We start from the raw sequence: 18,472 nt of genomic DNA on the forward strand, positions 1-18,472 counted from the left end.
GCCCCCCCATAGCATCCACTTGTGCCCCCCCACAGCATCCCCTTGTGCCCCCACATAGCATCCCTTGTGCCCCCCCCATAGCATCCACTTGTGCCCCCCCATAGCATCTCCTTGTGCCCCCTATAGCATCTCCTGTGCCCCCCCATAGCATCTCCTTGTGCCCCCCATAGCATCTCCTTGTGCCCCCCATAGCATCCCCTTGTGCCCCCCCATAACATCCCTTGTGCCCCCCCATAGCACCTCCTGTTACCCCCTTTATGTGCCCATAGCACCCCCTGTGTGTACTCAGAGGCCCCCTTGATCCCCCCCATGCCCTGTATCCATTGGGTTTGGGGGTTCCACTGCTCTTTCATGGGAAGCAGCACCCCCACATCCTTTAGGTTGCTCTTAGGGGGGACTTTGCTTCCCCCCCTGCCCCAGGTCCAGTGGTCCCAGTCCCACCAGTAAAGGAGAATGGGACTGGAAGGGGCTCAGCCCCTTTTATGTTGTGCCCCCCCCCCCCCCCCCCCCCTTATCATCCCTAGGGTGGACCTTCCATTGCACCCCCATCACAGAGCTTCCTCCCAGTGCTCCCAGTCCCACCAGTAAAGCAGTGGGACTGGTGGTGGCTCAGCCCCTTCTATGCTTCTTGTGCCCCCCCCCCCCCATTATCTCCTGGGGTGGAAAACCTTCCTGTACCCACCCCAGTGGTCCCAGTCCCACCAGTAAAGGGGTGGGACTGGAGGGGGCTCAGCCCCTTCTATGCTTTGTTTTGTGTCACCCCCCAAGAATTTAACCCCTGGTTGGGGGGGGGGATCCATGACTTCCCCCATCCCAGTCCAGTGCTCCCAGTCCCACCAGTAAAGAAGGGGTGGGATTGGGGATGGGGTTCAGCCCTTTCTATGCTCCCCCCACCCCAAATTATCCCCTGGGGGGGGGGGGGGGCAGATCCTAATGGATCCCTAATAGGGGATGGGCAGCACTGATCCCTGTCCTTGTGTCCCGTCCCCCCCATGCACAGAGACAGCTTCCTATAGAGATCCATAGATATTTATATAAATATATGGGGCTGTACAAGTGGGGGGGGGGCAGTGGGGGGGGGTGCAGGGGGTGCGGGGGGGGGGGAGGGGATGGACACAGGTCACAGGCCGGGGGGGGCCGTGGGCCGGGGGGGGCCCTCGCCACTGCCTGAGTGATCCAGCTCTGCACTGTCGCAGTCCGAGTCCTCGGAGACCTGGGGGGGGGGGCACAAAGGGGGGTTCAGCATCCTCAGACCCCCCCCATGACCCCAAAGCTGTTCCCTATGGGATCCAGCCTTGGAGGGCCCCTCCCCACTTCCAACCCATAGTGACAAGCACTGGGGGACCTTAGAACCCCCACCCCCCCAACCAATAACACCCATCCTGGGGGTCCCCATTCGCATTGATCCCTTTCTGGGGGACCCTAAGGTGTCCTCCTTCCATCCTATAGCACCCATCTCTGGGGACCCCAAGGACCCCAACCCCATATTAGCAGCATTGGGGGACCCTAAGGGCCCCCCCATCCAATAGCACCCATCTCTGGGGGACCCTTTTTCCCTTGCTAACCCCAACCTGGGGTACCCAAAGGACCCCCAACCCCATATTAGCAGCATTGGGGTACCCTGATGACCGCCCCATCCCGTATCACCCATCTATGGGAGACCCCTTTCCCCTTGCTAACCCCAACCTGGGGTACCCAAAGGACCCCCAGCCCCATATTAGCAGCACTGGGGGACCCTGATGACCGCCCCATCCCGTATCACCCATCTATGGGAGACCCCTTTCCCCTTGCTAACCCCAACCTGGGGTACCCAAAAGACCCCCAGCCCCATATTAGCAGCACTGGGGGACCCTAAGGACCCCCCCCCCCCATCCAATAGCACCCATCCCTGGGACACCCTGATCACCTCCCACCCCATGGCAGCAGCATTGGGGGACCCTAATGACCCCCCCACCCCATAGCACCCATCCCTGGGGGATCCTGGTCACCTCCCACCCCATATTAGCAGCATTGGGGTACCCTGATGACCCCCCCACCCCATATCACCCATCTATGGGAGACCCTTTTCCCCTTGCTAACCCCAACTTGAGGGACCCCAACCCCATATTAACACCCTTAGGGCCCCCCCCCCCCCCCATGTCCGGGGGGTGACCTTGGTCTGCGCGGGGCCGTTGCTGTCGGTGTGGATCTCGGAGCCCTGGGACAGGAGGTCCTCGGAGCGCTCGTCCGGACGCTCGTCGGTGTTGGTGCTGCCCACGTCGGGGGTGGCGCTGGGGGAGGCCTCGCTCGTCAGCCCCTCCCCCTCCCCGTCCCCATCACCGTCAGAGAAGTTCTCGGAGCTGAACGTGGAGAGCGACGGGCGCTGGCTCATGGCCGGGGGCCACCTGCGGCACGTGGGGCACGGGGTCACGTGGGGGGGTCACGTGGGTACACACAGGGCACGGGCATCACATGGGTACCACATGGGTATCACATGGATACAGCATGGGCATCACATGGGTACACATAGATACAGCATGGGCATCACGTGGGTACCACATGGGTACCACATGGATACACAGAGGGCATGGGCATCACATGGGTATTACATGGATACAGCATGGGCATCACATGGGTATCACATGGATACAGCATGGGCATCACATGGGTATCACATGGGTACACATAGATACACACAGGGCACAGGCATCACATGGGTACCACATGAGTACCACATAGATACAGCATGGGCATCACATGGGTACCACATAGATACAGCATGGGCATCACGTGGGTACCACATGGGTACCACATAGATACAGCATGGGCATCATATGGGTACCACATAGATACAGCATGGGCATCACATGGGTACCACATGGGTACCACATAGATACAGCATGGGCATCACGTGGGTACCACATAGATACAGCATGGGCATCACATTGGTGTCCATGGGTACACAGAGATACACACAGGGCATGGGCATCACATGGGTATCACATGGGTACACACAGCGTGGTTACCACATGGGTACCACATAGATACAGCGTGGGCATCACATGGGTACCACATGGGTACACATAGACACACACAGCACATGGACGTCACGTGGGTACCACATGGGTACCACACAGGTACACATAGACACACACAGTGTGAGCATCACATGGGTACCCATAGGTATCCATAGATACCCATAGATAACCATAGCACACAGTGTGTGGGCACCCCATGGACACCACAGGGGTACCCATGGACACCCATAGACACCCCATAGATACCCCATAGCACACACAGAACATGTGGGCACCCCATAGACACCCATGGACACCCATAGATACCCCACAGCATGCACAGCATGTGTGGGCACCACACAGACACCCATAGATACCCATGGACACCCATAGATACACATAGACACATGTAGACACCCCATATATGCCCCATAGCACACACAGCACGTGGCAACCCCATGGACACCCATAGATACCCCATAGCACACACAGCATGTGTGGGCACCCCTTAGATACCCATAGACACCCATGGCACCCCCAGCACCCCATTGATAACCCTTAGCACCCATGCACACCCCATAACACACATAGACAGCCATAGGACCCCATAGCACACACAGATACCTCCTTCACCCATAGCACACCCAGCACCCCATAGATAACGCGTACCAATCATAGATACCCCATAGCCCCTGATAACATCTGCATACACCACATAGGACCCATAGATACCTCTTAGCACCCATAGCACCCCATAGCATCCACAGCCACCCCACAGCACCCCCTAAACCCCCCATTCACACCCCATAGCACCCCCAACACCCCCCATAGCACCCCATAGGCACCCCCTGCACCCATGGGGGGTCCCGCACCCACCTCTGCCGCAGCGGCAGCTCCACCTCACTGTCCACTTCACCCTCCTCTTCCTCTGAGGACACCCCCCGCTTCTGGGGGCACAGCAGAGGGGTTGGGGTCCTGCCCCACATCCCCCCCCCACGGTTCCCCATCCCACCCCCATAGGATGCACACGTAGGGTCCTGACAGCCCCACATCCCCCCCCAGAAGGGATCCCCACCCCCACCCTATAGGATGCATCCATAGGGTCCTGGATCCCCCCATCACCTGGAGGGACCCCAAACACCCCAGGAGGGACCATCCCCCCCCCCCCATAGGATACACCCACAGGGTCCTGACACCCCCAAATCCCGCAGGGTTCCCCATTCCCCCCCATTGTATGTACCCATATGACCCCCCCCATCCCCACCCCCCTCCAGGGTTCCCCCTTCCCCCCATAGGATGCACCCATGGGACCCCCCTCAAGTCCAGGCCCCCCCAGCAGGGATCCCCCTCCCCCTCCCACCCATAGGTCCCCCCCATCCCAACCCCCCCCCAGTGTTCCCCCTCCCCCCCCATAGGATGCACCCATGGGCCCCCCCCATCCCCACCTCCCCCCCAGGTTTCCCCTCCCCCCCATGGGCCCCCCCCATCCCCAACCCCCTCCTCAGGTTCCCCATCCCCCCCCATTGGATGCACCCATGGGACCCCCCTCAAGTCCATGCCCCCCCAGCAGGGATCCCCCTCCCCCCCCCCCCTTATGAGCCCACCCCATCCCCACCCCCCCCAGGTTTACCCTGCCCCCCATAGGACCCCCCCATCCTCAACCCCCCCTCCCAAGCTTCCCCTCCCCCCCATAGGATGCACCCATCCCCCCACCCCCATCCCCACCCCAACCCCCGGTCCCCCCTCCCCCCATCCCCCCCCCCGTCCCCCCCCAGTGTTCCCCCTCCCCCCCATAGAATGCACCCATGGGACCCCCCCCATCCCCAACCCCTCCCCCCCATGGTTCCCATCCCCCCCCATAGGACCCCCCCATCCCCCCCATAGGATGCACCCATCCCCCCCCCCCCCCATCCCCCCCCCCCCTCACCTGCCCCCGGGTCACAGCCGCCCGGTACAGCAGCGCCGCCGGGTTCAGGTGCTGCTGGGGCCCCCCCCGCCCCCCCCCGCGCGCCTGCGCGCTCGGGCTCCCGGGGGGGGGGCCCCTGCGGGGGGGGGGGTCCCGGGAGCCGCCGCCCCTCCCCCCCCCGGCCCCGGTTCGGGCCCCGCCTCCGGTGGCTCCACCTCCAGGGTCCCCCCCAGGAGGTCGGGACCGGGGGAGGCCGCGGGGGGAGGGGCGGGGGGGGCCCCGCGGGGGGGAGGGGTCGGGGGCTCCCCGCAGCCCCCCCCCCCCCTCGGCCCCGGTTTGCGGTGCCGGCCCCGGGCCCGGCGGCTGCGGGGGGAGGGGGGGCCCCGGGGGCAGGGGGGCAGCGACACCTGAGCCATGGCCGCGTCCAGCTTGGGCAGCAGCAGCTCCGGCTTGAGCAGGTCCGGGCTGGGGGGGGGACATAGGGAGGGGTCAGTGACCCATAGGGACCCATTGGGTGCCCCATAGAGACCCATTGGGTGCCCCATAGAGAGCAGTGAGTGCCCCATAGAGACCCACTGGGTGCCCCATAGAGAGGGGTCAGTGCCCCATAGAGAGGGGTCAGTGCCCCATAGAGACCCCTTGAGTGCCCCATAGAGACCCATTGGGTGCCCCATAGAGAGCGGTGAGAGCCCCATAGAGACCTCTTGAGTGCCCCATAAAGACCCAGTGAGTTCCCCATAGAGACCCGGTGAGTGCTCCACATCCCCACATCCCAGAGCATCCCAATAGATCCCATTCTCCACCAGGCACCAGCATCTCCACCCCATACCCCCAATGGACCCCAGCCCCACATCCCTAGCCCCACACCCCCAGCCCCACACCCCCAGCCCCACATCCCCAGCCCCACATCCCCAGCCCCACACCCCCAGCCCCACATCCCCAGCCCCACACCCCCCGCCCCACACCCCCCCCCTCACCGCTTGCCATGGGGTGACAGTTTCTGGGGGAGGCTCCTCCTCTTCATCAGTGTCTCCACCGCGTTCCCATGCAGGAGCCCCCGCGGCGCGCGCGGCTTGAACAGCCCTGGGTACCGCTTCTCCAGCGCCTGCTCCCGCCTGGGGGGGGCAATGGGGGTCATTGGGTACCACTGGGTGCCATTGGGTGCCATTGAGCATCATCGGGTGCCATTGAGCACCATTGGGTACCATTGGGTGTCATTGGCTGCCATTGGGTGCTATTGGGTACCATTGGGTGTCATTGGGTGCTATTGGGTGCTATTGAGCACCATCGGGTGCCATTGGGTGTCATTGGGTACCATTGGGTACCATTGAGTGCTATTGGATGTCATTGAGCACTATCGGGTGTCATTGGGTACCACTGAGTACCATTGGGTGCCATCCGGTGCCATTGGGTGTCATTGGGTGTCATTGGGTGCCATTGGGTGTCATTGGGTACCATTGAGCACCATTGGGTGTCATTGGGTACCATTGGGTACCATTGGGTGCCATGGGCGCCATGGGCACACACTGACCTGAGCAGCTCCTTCTCCTTGAGCTCCAGCTGCAGCATGAGCGCGCTCAGCTCCATGTACAGGTTGTTGGCGCGCTCCAGCTTGCGCTCGTAGTGCTCCCGGATGTCCAGTGCGTGCCTGCACAGCCCCACTGCGGCTCTGCCCCGGCGCCCCATGGACCCCAGGCACCCCATGGACCCCATAGAGCCCCATAGACCCCATAGCGCCCCATAGATCCCATAGCACCCCATAGATCCCATAGCACCCTTAGCGCCCCATGGACCCATGCACCTCATAGCGCCCCACGGACCCCATGGACCCCATAGCGCCCCACAGACCCCGTGCACCCCATAGTGCCCCAAGGACCCCAGGCACCCCATAGTGCCCCATGGACCCCATAGCGCCCCACGGACCCCATGCACCCCATAGCACCCCATAGACCCCATAGCACCCCATAGCGCCCCATGGACCACATAGACCCCATAGCATCCCATAGTGCCCCATAGCACCCAATAGACCCCATAGCACCCCATAGACCCCATAGCTCCCCATAGCACCCAACAGCACTCACAGCAACCCATTGCACCCGATAGACCCCATAGCATCTAACAGCAACTACAGCACCCACAGCATCCCATAGAACCCATTGCACACCACAGCACCCACCTCACGCAGGGGCAGGCACCCAACAGCCCCCCAGTACCCCAGTGTCCCCCTGCCCCCAGTACCCCAGCCATCTGCACACATCCCCATGCCCCATGGCCCCATATCCCTATCCCCCATGCCCCATGTCCCATGTCTCTATGGCCCCATATCCCTGTGCCCCATATTCCCATTCCCTGTATCTCCATGGCCCCATATCCCCTATCCCCCATGCCCCATGTCCCATGTCTCTATGGCCCCATACCTCCATGGCCCCATATCCCCGTGCCCCATATCCCCCATTCCATGCCCCATATCCCCTGTCTCTATCCCCCATGCCCCATATCCCCCATTCCATGCCCCATGGCCCCATATCCCCATATCCCCTATCCCCATGTCCCATATCCCCATGTCCCATATCCCCATGCCCCATGGCCCCTATCCCGGTGCCCACCGGAGCTCCTCTCGCCGCCGGTTGATCAGCTCCTCCTCCAGCCGGTGCAGACAAGTCCCCTCCGACTTGATCTTCTCGAAGTGCAGCTTCACCTCCTCGCGCCACTCGGCCTGAGGCGAACACGGACCAGGTGCATTGGTACCGGGTACATTGGGTACCGGGTACATTGGTACTGAGTACATGGGTACTGGGTACATGGGTACCGGGTACATTGGGTACCGGGTACATGGGTACCAGGTACATGGGTACCGGGTACATGGGTACCGGGTACATCAGGTACCGGGTGCATTGGGTACCGGCTACATCAGTACCGGGTACATCGGTACTGGCTGCATCGGGTACCGGGTGCATCCGTACCGGGTACATGGGTACCGGGTACATCGGTACCGGGTACATTGAGTACCGGGTACATGGGTACCGGGTGCATCAGTACCGGGTACATGGGTACCGGGTGCATTGGGTACCGGGTACATCGGTACCGGGTACATGGGTACCGGGTGCATCAGTACCGGGTACATGGGTACCGGGTGCATTGGGTACCGGGTACATCGGTACCGGGTACATGGGTACCGGGTACATCGGTACCGGGTACATGGGTACCGGGTACATGGGTACCGGGTACATTGGGTACCGGGTACATGGGTACCGGGTACATGGGTACCGGGTACATTGGGTACCGGGTGCATCGGTACCGGGTACATTGGGTACCGGCTACATTGGGTACCGGGTACATCGGTACCGGGTACATTGGGTACCGGGTGCATCGGTACCGGGTACATTGGGTACCGGCTACATTGGGTACCGGGTACATCGGTACCGGGTACATTGGGCACCAGGTGCACTGGGTACCATGGACACTGTGCACTGGGTGTCATGGGCACCAGAACATCCAGACACAAGCTACCATGGGTATCAGCTGCACCAGGCACTGGGCACCAGTTACTGCAGGCACTGGGCTGTACTGGGCACAGCTGCTCTGAGCACTGGGTTACAGAGGGCCTGGTGCTTTGGAGTGCTGGGTGCTGGATGCTCTGGGGTGATGGGTGCTGCTGTTTTGGGGTGCTGGGTGCTGGTGCTGGGTGCTGGTGCTGGTGTTGGTGTTGTTGCTGGTGCTGGTGTTGGTGCTGGGTGCTGGGTGCTGGTGCTGGTGCTGGGTGCTGGTGCTGGTGTTGGTATTGGTGCTGGTGCTGGTGTTGGTGCTGGTGCTGGTGCTGGTGCTGGGTGCTGGGTGCTGGTGCTGGTGCTGGGTGCTGGGTGCTGGTGTTGGTATTGGTGCTGGTGGTTTGGGGTGCTGGGTGCTGGTGCTGGTGTTGGTGCTGGGTGCTGGATGCTCTGGAGTGCTGGCTCCCTGGGTGCTAGTGCTAGTGCTGGTGTTGGTGCATTGGGGTTCCGGTGTTGTTGCTGGTGTTGGTGCCGGTGTTGGTGCCGGTGTTGGTGTTGGTGTTGGTGCCGGTGTTGGTGCCGGTGTTGGTGTCGGTGTTGGTGTCGGTGTTGGTGCCGGTGTTGGTGTTGGTGTCGGTGCCGGTGTTGGTGCCGGTGTTGGTGTCGGTGCCGGTACCTGTGATTTGAAGTAGGTCTCCTGCGGTGTGGACAGGACGTCGGCAGAGGCAATGTCCAAGTGCAGCAGGATCTGCCGGAACGAGGGTCGGTTCCTGGGCTTGCTGTTCCTGCGGGAGCCGCACGGGGGCGCTGGGGGCGGCGCTGACCGGATCCCCCCGGCCCTGCCCGCGGGGGGGCCAACGACGGGGTCTGCATTGGGGGCGTCCCCCGTGGGGTGACCCCAACCGTGGCGTGGGGCGACCGTGGGGGTCCCCATGGCCGAGACCCAGGTGGGGGCCCGCGGGTAGGGTGGCCCCATGCAGTGTCCCTATGGCTGTGGCTGTATCCCCATGGCAGTCCCATGCAGCGTCCCCATGCAGTGTCCCTATGGCAGTCCCCATGCAGTGCTCCCATGCAGTGTCCCTATGGCAGTCCCCATGCAGTGCTCCCATGCAGTATCCCCATGGCTGTTGCAGTGTCCCCATGCAGTACCCCTATGGCTGTCACTGCGTCCCCATGCAGTGTCCCCATGCAGTGTCCCCACAGCTGTTGCTGTATCCTCATGTAGTGTCCCCATGGCTCTCCCCATGCAGTGCCCCTGTGGCTGTCACTGTGTCCCCATGGCTGTTGCTGTATCCCCATGGCAGTCCCATGCAGTACCCCCATGCAGTGCCCTATGGCTCTCCCCATGCAGTGTCCCCATGGCTGTCACTGTGTCCCCATGCAGTGCCCCCTGCAGTGCCCCCATGCAGTGCTCCATGGCTGTCTCTGTGTCCCCATGGCTCTCCCCATGCAGTGCCCCCGCAGTGTCCCCATGCAGTGCCCCCATGGCAGTCGCAGTGCCCCCCACAGTGTCCCCATGCAGTGCCCCTGTGGCTGTCACTGTATCCCCATGGCTCTCCCCATGCAGTGCCCCATGGCAGTAGCAGTGCCCCCCTCAGTGCCCCCCGCTCCTCACCAGCACTGCCGCAGCAGCACCTTGAAGCCGTCGGGGCAGCCGCTGGGCACAGGCAGGTGGAGGCTGTTGCTGCCCACACCCCAGATGATGGCCGAGGAGTCCACGTCCTTGTAGGGGATCTCCCCGGTGAGCAGCTCCCATAGCACCACCCCAAAGGACCTGGGGCGGCACCGGTGCCGTCAGCCCCAGACCCCCCCATACCCGGTGCCGTCAGCCCCAGCCCCAGACCCCCCCATGCCCGGTGCCGTCAGCCCCGGCCCCACTGCCCCAGACCCCCCCCATACCCGGTGCCATGGCCCCAGCCCCTCACCAGATGTCGACCTTCTCGGACACGGGTTCGTTGCGGATGACCTCAGGCGCCATCCAGGCCACGGTGCCGGCAAAGGACATCTTGGTGCTCTTGTCAATGAGCTCCTTGGAGGTGCCGAAGTCTGAGATCTTCACCACGTCATCGTAGGTGATGAGCATGCTAAGGGGAGGCCGCTCAGCGCCATGGCAATGACATGGCAATGGCATGGCAACAACATGCCAAAACCAGGGCAATGACATGCCCATGACACACCGTTGACATGCCAATGACACACCAATGTCATACCAACAACACACCGATAACGTACCAATGATACACCAAAGACATTGCAACAACGCATCGATGACATACCAATGACATGCCAATGACATGGCACTGGAACGCCAATAAGATGCAGAAGACATGGCAACAACATTCCAAAGACATGGCAACGCCATGCCAATGACACACCAGTGACACACCAATGACACACCAATGACACACCAATGGCACACCAATGACATGTCAATGACACACCAATGACATGTCAATGACATGGGCACAGCACCATCACGGGCATGCAACTGCTACAGACATCATTAGGTCATGGGCTTGCCACCACCATGGGGATGACACTGGCATTAACATGGAACCACCACCAACATGGAACGGGCATGGGCATGCAACTGCCATCAGCATGGTCCTGCTGGGGACACGGCACCACCATGGACACAGCACTGTCAGCACCATGAGCATGGCACCACCATGGAGCCATCATGGGTATGGCACCACCATGGACCCACCATGGGTATGGTGCTGCCATGGACCCACCATGAGCATGGCACCACCATGGACCCACCATGGGTATGGTGCTGCCATGGACCCACCATGGGTATGGCACCACCATGGAGCCACCATGAGCATGGCACCACCATGGACCCACCATGGGTATGGCACCCACCATGGACCCACTATGGGTATGGTGCTGCCATGGACACCCAACTGTCATGGACACACAACTACCCATGCACAGCACTGTCATGGATGTGCCACCACCAAGCACACGGCACCCCCATGGACATGGCACCCCCATGGACATGGCACAGCCATGACCAGCACCACAGACACCACCATGGCCACGGCACCACCACACACACCCAACTGCCACCATCGTGCACCCCCCAAGGCCAGGGCAGCCCCAGGCCCATGCACCCACCTCATGCACGTCCCCACCGCGGCCGCACCATCACCGGGGCACCCCCAGCCCCATCCCCTCTCACTTGGGTGACTTGAGGTCGCGGTGGATGATCTTGTGCAGGTGCAGGTAGTTCATGCCGCCGGCGATGCCCATGGACCAGTCCACCAGCAGGGAGGGGGTGACCTTGCGCCCGGCGCGCAGCACCTCGTACAGCTGCCCCTGGGCGCAGAACTCCATGATGATGCAGTAGCAGGGTGCCTGGGTGCACACCCCCCTGCGGGCACATGGCACCCTCAGCACCCACAGCACCAGCGGGGCACCCAGTGCCATAGGGGCACCCAGCACCAATGGGGCACCCGGTGCCACCAAGGCATCAGTGTCACTGGGGCACCCAGCACCAATGGGGCACCCGGTGCCACCGAGGCATCAGTGTCACTGGGGCACCCAGTGCCACCAGGACATCTAATGTCACCAGGGCACCCAGTGCCACCGAGGCACCAATGTTACCGGGGCACCCAGCACCAACAGGGCACCCAGTGCCATAGGGGCACCCACTGCCACCGAGGCATCAGTGTCACCAGGGCACCCAGTGTCACCGGGACATCCAATATCATTGGGGCACCCAGTGTCACCAGGGGACCCAGTGCCACCAAGGCACCAATGTCATTGGGGCACCCAGCTCCACCAGGGCACCCAGTGCCACAAAGGCACTCAATGCCATGTCCATGCCCTGTCCCTTGTCCATGCCCATGCCGTGTCCATGTCCATACCATGTCTATGCCCATGCCGTGTCCATGCCCATGCTGTGTCCATGCCATGTCCACAACCATGCCATATCCATGCCCATGCCATATCCATGCCCATGCCGTGTCCAAGACCATGCCGTGTCCATGCCCTCTGCACATGGTGCCCCCCATGGCACATCCATGGCCTGTGCTGTGTTCATGCCATGTTCATGCTTCCATCCCTCATGCCCATGGCATGTCCATGTCCATGCTCATGCCATGTCCATGCCCTGTGCCCATGATGTTCTCCACTCCCCCTGCCCATGGCTTGCCCATGCCATGTCCATGCCCCATGCCAATGGCATGTCCATGACATGCTCCATGCCTGTTGCACATCCCTGCCCCACACCATGTCCATGCTGTCCCCATGCCCCTCACCCATCCCTGCCCCACACCATGTCCATGCTGTCCCCATGCCCCTCACCCACCCCTGCCCCACACCATGTCCATGCTGTCCCCATGCCCCTGCCCCACACCATGTCCATGCTGTCCCCATGCCCCTCACCCATCCCTGCCCCACACCATGTCCATGCTGCCCCCATGCCCCTCACCCATCCCTGCCCCACACCATGTCCATGCTGTCCCCATGCCCCTCACCCATCCCTGCCCCACACCATGTCCATGGTGCCCCCATGCCCCTCACCCATCCCTGCCCCACACCATGTCCATGCTGTCCCCATGCCCCTGCCCCCCCCCATGGCCGCTCACTTGAAGGTGATGATGTTGGGATGCTTCAGCTTGCGCAGGTGTTTGATGTCCGTCTCCTTCAGGTCCCGAACCTTCTTCACAGCCACCTCCTCGCCATGGAAGCGGCCCAGGAACACAGCACCCTGTGCCCCACTGCCCACCCACTGCAGGTCCAGGATCTCCTCGAATGGCACCTCCCAGGGGTCTGCGGGCACAGCACCCACCGCACCCATGGCACCCATAGCACCTGCACCCATAGCACCCATGGCACCTGCACCCATAGCACCCATGGCACCCATAGCACCTGCACCCATGGTACCCATGACACCTGCACCCATAGCACCCATGGCATCCATGGCACCCAAGGCACCTGCACCCATGGCACCCATGACACCGGTACCCATGGCACCCATGGCACCTGCACCCACGACACCCATAGCACCCGTCACACAGATAGCACCCATGACCCCCATAACACCCATGACACCCATGACACCTATAGCACCCAGAGCACCCATCACACCCATGACACCCACAACACCCATAGCACCCACAGCACCCATGGCACCCATGACACCCATGGGACCCATAGCACCCATGACACCCATGACCCCCATAGCACCCATGACCCCCATAGCACCCATAGCATCCACAATACCCATAGCACCCACAGCACCCATGACACCCATGACCCCCATAGCACCCATGACCCCCATAGCACCCATAGCATCCACAATACCCATAGCACCCACAGCACCCATGACACCCATGACCCCCATAGCACCCACAGCACCCATGACACCCATGACCCCCATAGCACCCATGACCCCCATAGCACCCATAGCACCCATAGCATCCACAATACCCATAGCACCCATAGCACCCACAGCACCCATGACACCCATGACCCCCATAGCACCCACAGCACCCATCACACCCATGACCCCCATAGCCCCCATAGCACCCATAGCACCCACAGTCCCCATGCCCCCCCTGCCCCCCCTGCCCCCGCTGACCCTCCTGCGGGTGTTTGCTCTCTGCACTCGCTGCCTTCCCGATCATGCTCCACACGGGTCTGAGGCACCCGAACAGCCCCTCCAGGAGCCCCCCCCCCCCCGCCTGGCACCGCAGGTGTGCGGTGGGCACGGCCCGGGGGGGGTCCGGGGGGGGGGGCCCGGGGGGGGGGCCGGGGGGCAGCCCCTCCCGCAGCGCACACTGTGTTGGGGTCAGCTCCTGCTCGGGGGTCCCGTCCGAGCCCAGCGCCAGCGACGGAGACGGCGTCCGGGTCTCGTGCAGGCACGCCATGGTCTGGGATGGGGGAGCCCATAGTAACCATGGGACATCCCATAGTAACCGTGGGACATCCCATAGTAATCATGGGGACACACATGGGGACATCCCATAGTAACCGTGGGGGCATCCCATAGTAACCATGGGACATCCCATAGTAACCGTGGGACATCCCATAGTATCCATGGGACATCCCATAGTAACCATGGGACATCCCATAGTAACCGTGGGACATCCCATAATATCCATTGGACATCCCATAGTATCCATGGGACATCCCATAGTAACCATGGGGACATCCCATAGTATCCATTGGACATCCCATAGTATCCGTGGGGACATCCCATGGGGACATCCCATAGTATCCATGGAGGCATCCCATAGTACCCGTGGGGACATCCCATAGTATCCATTGGACATCCCATAGTACCCATGGGACATCCCATAGTACCCGTGGGACATCCCATAGTATCCATGGGGACATCCCATAGTTCCTATGGGACATCCCATAGTATCCATGGGGACCTCCCAGAGTACCCATGGGGACCCCCATGGCAGCCATGGGCACCCACAGTGCATCCATGGGGACCCCCCAGTGCATCCATGTCACCCTGCCTTGGCACCCATGGGACACCCTCAGTGCACCCATGGGGACCCCCATGGCACCCATGGGACACCCTCAGTGCACCCATGGGGACCCCCAGTGCACACATGGGAACCTTACTCTGTACACATGGAAACCTCTCACTGCACCCATGGGACCCCTCTGTGCACCCATGGACACCCCCATTGCACCCATGGGAACCCCATTGCAACCATGGGACCCCTCTGTGCACCATGGACACCCCTATTGCACCCATGGGAACCCCATTGCACCATGGACACCCCCATTGCACCCATGGGACCCCTCTGTGCACCATGGACACCCCTATTGCACCCATGGGAACCCCATTGCAACCATGGGACCCCTCTGTGCACCATGGACACCCCTATTGCACCCATGGGAACCCCATTGCACCATGGACACCCCCATTGCACCCATGGGACCCCTCTGTGCACCATGGACACCCCTATTGCACCCATGGGAACCCCATTGCAACCATGGGACCCCTCTGTGCACCATGGACACCCCTATTGCACCCATGGGAACCCCATTGCACCATGGACACCCCCATTGCACCCATGGGACCCCTCTGTGCACCATGGACACCCCTATTGCACCCATGGGACCCCCCCATTGCACACATGGGACCCCTCTGTGCACCATGGACACCCCTATTGCACCCATGGGAACCCCATTGCACCCATGGGACTCCTCTGTGCACCATGGACACCCCTATTGCACCCATGGGAACCCCATTGCACCCATGGGACACCTCTGTGCACCATGGACACCCCTATTGCACCCATGGGAACCCCATTGCACCCATGGGACCCCCCCCGCTGCACCCATAGGACACCCCCTGTACCTACGGGCCCCCCCCATTCCACACATGCAGCCTCACGTGCATGTGCCCCCCTGACACGTGTGTGCAAAGGGGAAACTGAGGCAGGGCTGGGAGGGGGGATGCCGGGGGGGGGTCCCGGGGGGGGGGCAGTTACCATGGCAACAGCGGAGCCTGCGGATGACGTCATAACTAAAATTAGGGGGGGGCGGGGCTTAACGTCACCCCGAGGGACCCCGGCGGTATCGTGTCCCCCCCCGTGGTGACATCACGTCACGCGGTGACGTCATCCCGGTAAGGGATGGAGCCCCCCCCCATCCCCCCCCTTCCTCCCCCGCGGGGAAACTGAGGCAGGAACGGGGGAACCCCGGGGGGGGGGGGGGGGGAGGGGGCGGCCCCCCCCCCGGAACGGATGTCGGGACATGGGGAGGGGTCGGGGGGGGGCACAGGCCTGTGCAAGGGGGTGCAGGCCCATGGGGGGGGCACACCGCGCCAGGCCTGCGCATACACGTGGGGGGGGTCACGCACCTGCGTGTGCCGGGGGGGGGCCCTGTGCGTGTGCAAGAGCGGCGGAGCCATGGGGGGGGCACACGCGTGTGCAAGAGGCCGCTCGTGTCCCATCCCCCCCCCCCCCTCCCCGTAGCATCCTTGGTCCTACCCCCCCCATCCCTGGTCCTACCCCCCCCGTAGCATCCCTGGTCTTACCCCCCCCCCCCAGCATCCATGGTCCTGCCCCCCCTCCCCCGGCATCCCTGGTCCTACCCCCCCAAGTAGCATCCTTGGTCCTACCCCCCCCCAGCATCCCTGGTCCTACCCCCCCCATCCCTGGTCCTGCCCCCCCCGCCGGTGCCGGTACCTGGGGGGGGTGCGGGCCCCGCGGTGCCGGTGCCGGAGCCGGGTTTGGTGCCGGTGACGCCGGGGGGAGGGACCGGGGCCGGTACCGGGGGGCCGGGTGCCGCGATCGGGGCGAACGGTGAAGAACGGCCCCGCCCGGCGTTTGACGCGGCCCCGCCCCGGCACGGCACGGAACGGACGGAACGGAACGGACGGAGCGGAGCGGCACCAACGGGAACCCAACGGGAGCAGCACCGGACTGGGAACCACCGGTACCGAGACCCCCGCATCGGTACCAAGACCCCCGCACCGGCACTGGGACCCCCGCATCGGTACCGGGACCCCCACACCGGTACCGAGACCCCCGCATCGGCACCAGGACCTCCGCACCGGCACCGAGACCCCCGCACCGGTACCGGGACCCCCATACCAGTACCGAGACACCGGTACCGAGACCCCCTCATCGGTACCGAGACCCGCGCACCGGGACTGGGAACACACCGGTACCGGGACCCCGCATCGGCACCGGGACTGGGAACACACCGGTACCGGGACCCCCACATCGGTACCGAGACCCCTGCACCGGCACTGGGAACACACCGGTACCGGGACCCCCGCACCGGTACCGGGACCCCCGCACCGCACTGAGACATCCACACCAGGACCGGGACCACCGCACTGGCACCAGCATCCCTAGACTGGCACCGGGACCCCTATAAGGGCATGGGGACCCCTATAGCAGAACTGGCACCCCGATACCAGCACCATGACTGGGACCCTTGTACCAGGACCCCTACACTGGCACTGGTACCCCTATAGAAGGAGCCCTATAAGGGCACCAGGACCTCTACAATGGCACCGGCACAAGCACCCCAAAAGAGCACCGTGACCCCTATAATGGAAGTGGCACCAGCACCCCTGTACCAGTACCAGGACTGGGAACCCACTGGCACATGGACCTCTATATGGGCACCAGTACCCCTGAACCAGCATTGGGACCCCCAGTATGGGCATCGGGACCCTTATAACAGCACCAGGACCCCTATACTGGCACTGGGACTAGGGACCTTCCAGGACCCCTATAATGGAACTGGCACCAGCACCCCTATACTGGCACTGGGAACACACTTGCACCGGGACCCCTATACAGACACCAGCACCCCTGTACCAGCATTGGGACCCCCAGTATGGGCATCAGGACCCTTATACCAGCACCTGGACCCCTATACTGGCACTGGGACTGGGGACCTACCAGGACCAGGATCCCTATACTGGCACCAGGACCCCTATAATGGAACTGGGACTGGGGACCTTCCACGATCCCTATAATAGAACTGGCACCAGGACCACTGGTACTGGGAACACACCTGCACTGGGACCCCTATAACAGCATGGGAACCCCTATAATGGCATCATCACCAGCATTGGCCACCCAAAGGGCACTGGGACCCAGAAGTGGACCAGGACTTCCCTATGGGTTCATCCCTTCCAAACTGGGCCTGGTCCCCCCCAACACTGGGATCAGGATCAGGATCCACCCAATGGCTCCCAGTGGCCCAACATGAGGGCACCAGTGAGATCCCAGTGCTCCCAGTATGGGTGTCCCTTTGTCCCCTCTGCTCCCAGTCCATTTCTGCTGCTCCCAGTATGGGTGTCCACAGGGTTCCCAGTCTATTCCCAGTGCTCCCAATATGGGTGTCCCTCTGTTCCCACTTCTCCCAGTCTAACCCTAATGCTCCCAGTATGGGTGTCCCCATATCCCCACTGCTCCCAGTCCATCCCTAGTGCTTCCAGTATGGATGTCCCTCTGTCCCCACAGATCCCAGTCTATTCACAGTGCTCCCAGTATGGGAGTCCCTTTGTCCACATTGTTCCCAGTCTGACCCCACTGTTCCGCGTATGGGTGCGATTCTATTTCCAGTGCTCCCAGTTTGCTTCC

The 18,472-nt window shown here is 62.5% G+C and overlaps 1 protein-coding gene across 1 annotated transcript; it reads right to left on the bottom strand.

Annotated features, from left to right (window-relative positions):
* Window positions 1-1,120: 1,120 nt before the first annotated feature.
* On the bottom strand, window positions 1,121-14,269 carry MAP3K12 (mitogen-activated protein kinase kinase kinase 12). The gene is made up of 14 exons (XM_034071610.1): window positions 13,981-14,269; window positions 12,986-13,169; window positions 11,575-11,766; window positions 10,316-10,474; window positions 10,006-10,164; window positions 9,067-9,175; window positions 7,509-7,618; window positions 6,434-6,550; window positions 5,880-6,017; window positions 5,108-5,367; window positions 4,924-5,075; window positions 3,873-3,943; window positions 2,153-2,384; window positions 1,121-1,213 (listed from the first exon to the last, which is right to left on the bottom strand). The coding sequence occupies exons 1-14, from the start codon at window positions 14,267-14,269 to the stop codon at window positions 1,121-1,123; spliced, it is 2,265 nt and encodes a 754-aa protein (XP_033927501.1).
* Window positions 14,270-18,472: the final 4,203 nt, after the last annotated feature.

The sequence above is a fragment of the Melopsittacus undulatus genome, chromosome 21, assembly GCF_012275295.1.
Source record: "Melopsittacus undulatus isolate bMelUnd1 chromosome 21, bMelUnd1.mat.Z, whole genome shotgun sequence".
In the NCBI taxonomy this organism is placed as follows: Eukaryota; Metazoa; Chordata; class Aves; order Psittaciformes; family Psittaculidae; genus Melopsittacus; species Melopsittacus undulatus.

Bases quoted from the DNA above. Each gene is read 5' to 3' on its own strand.
- MAP3K12 (XM_034071610.1), bottom strand. From the start codon at position 14,269: ATGGCGTGCCTGCACGAGACCCGGACGCCGTCTCCGTCGCTGGCGCTG. The intron at 6,018-6,433 runs GTCAGTGTGTGC...TGCCCCCCCCAG, and splicing joins AAGGAGAAGGAGCTGCTCAG to GCGGGAGCAGGCGCTGGAGA. The intron at 5,368-5,879 runs GTGAGGGGGGGG...TCCCCCCCCCAG, and splicing joins CTGTCACCCCATGGCAAGCG to CCCGGACCTGCTCAAGCCGG.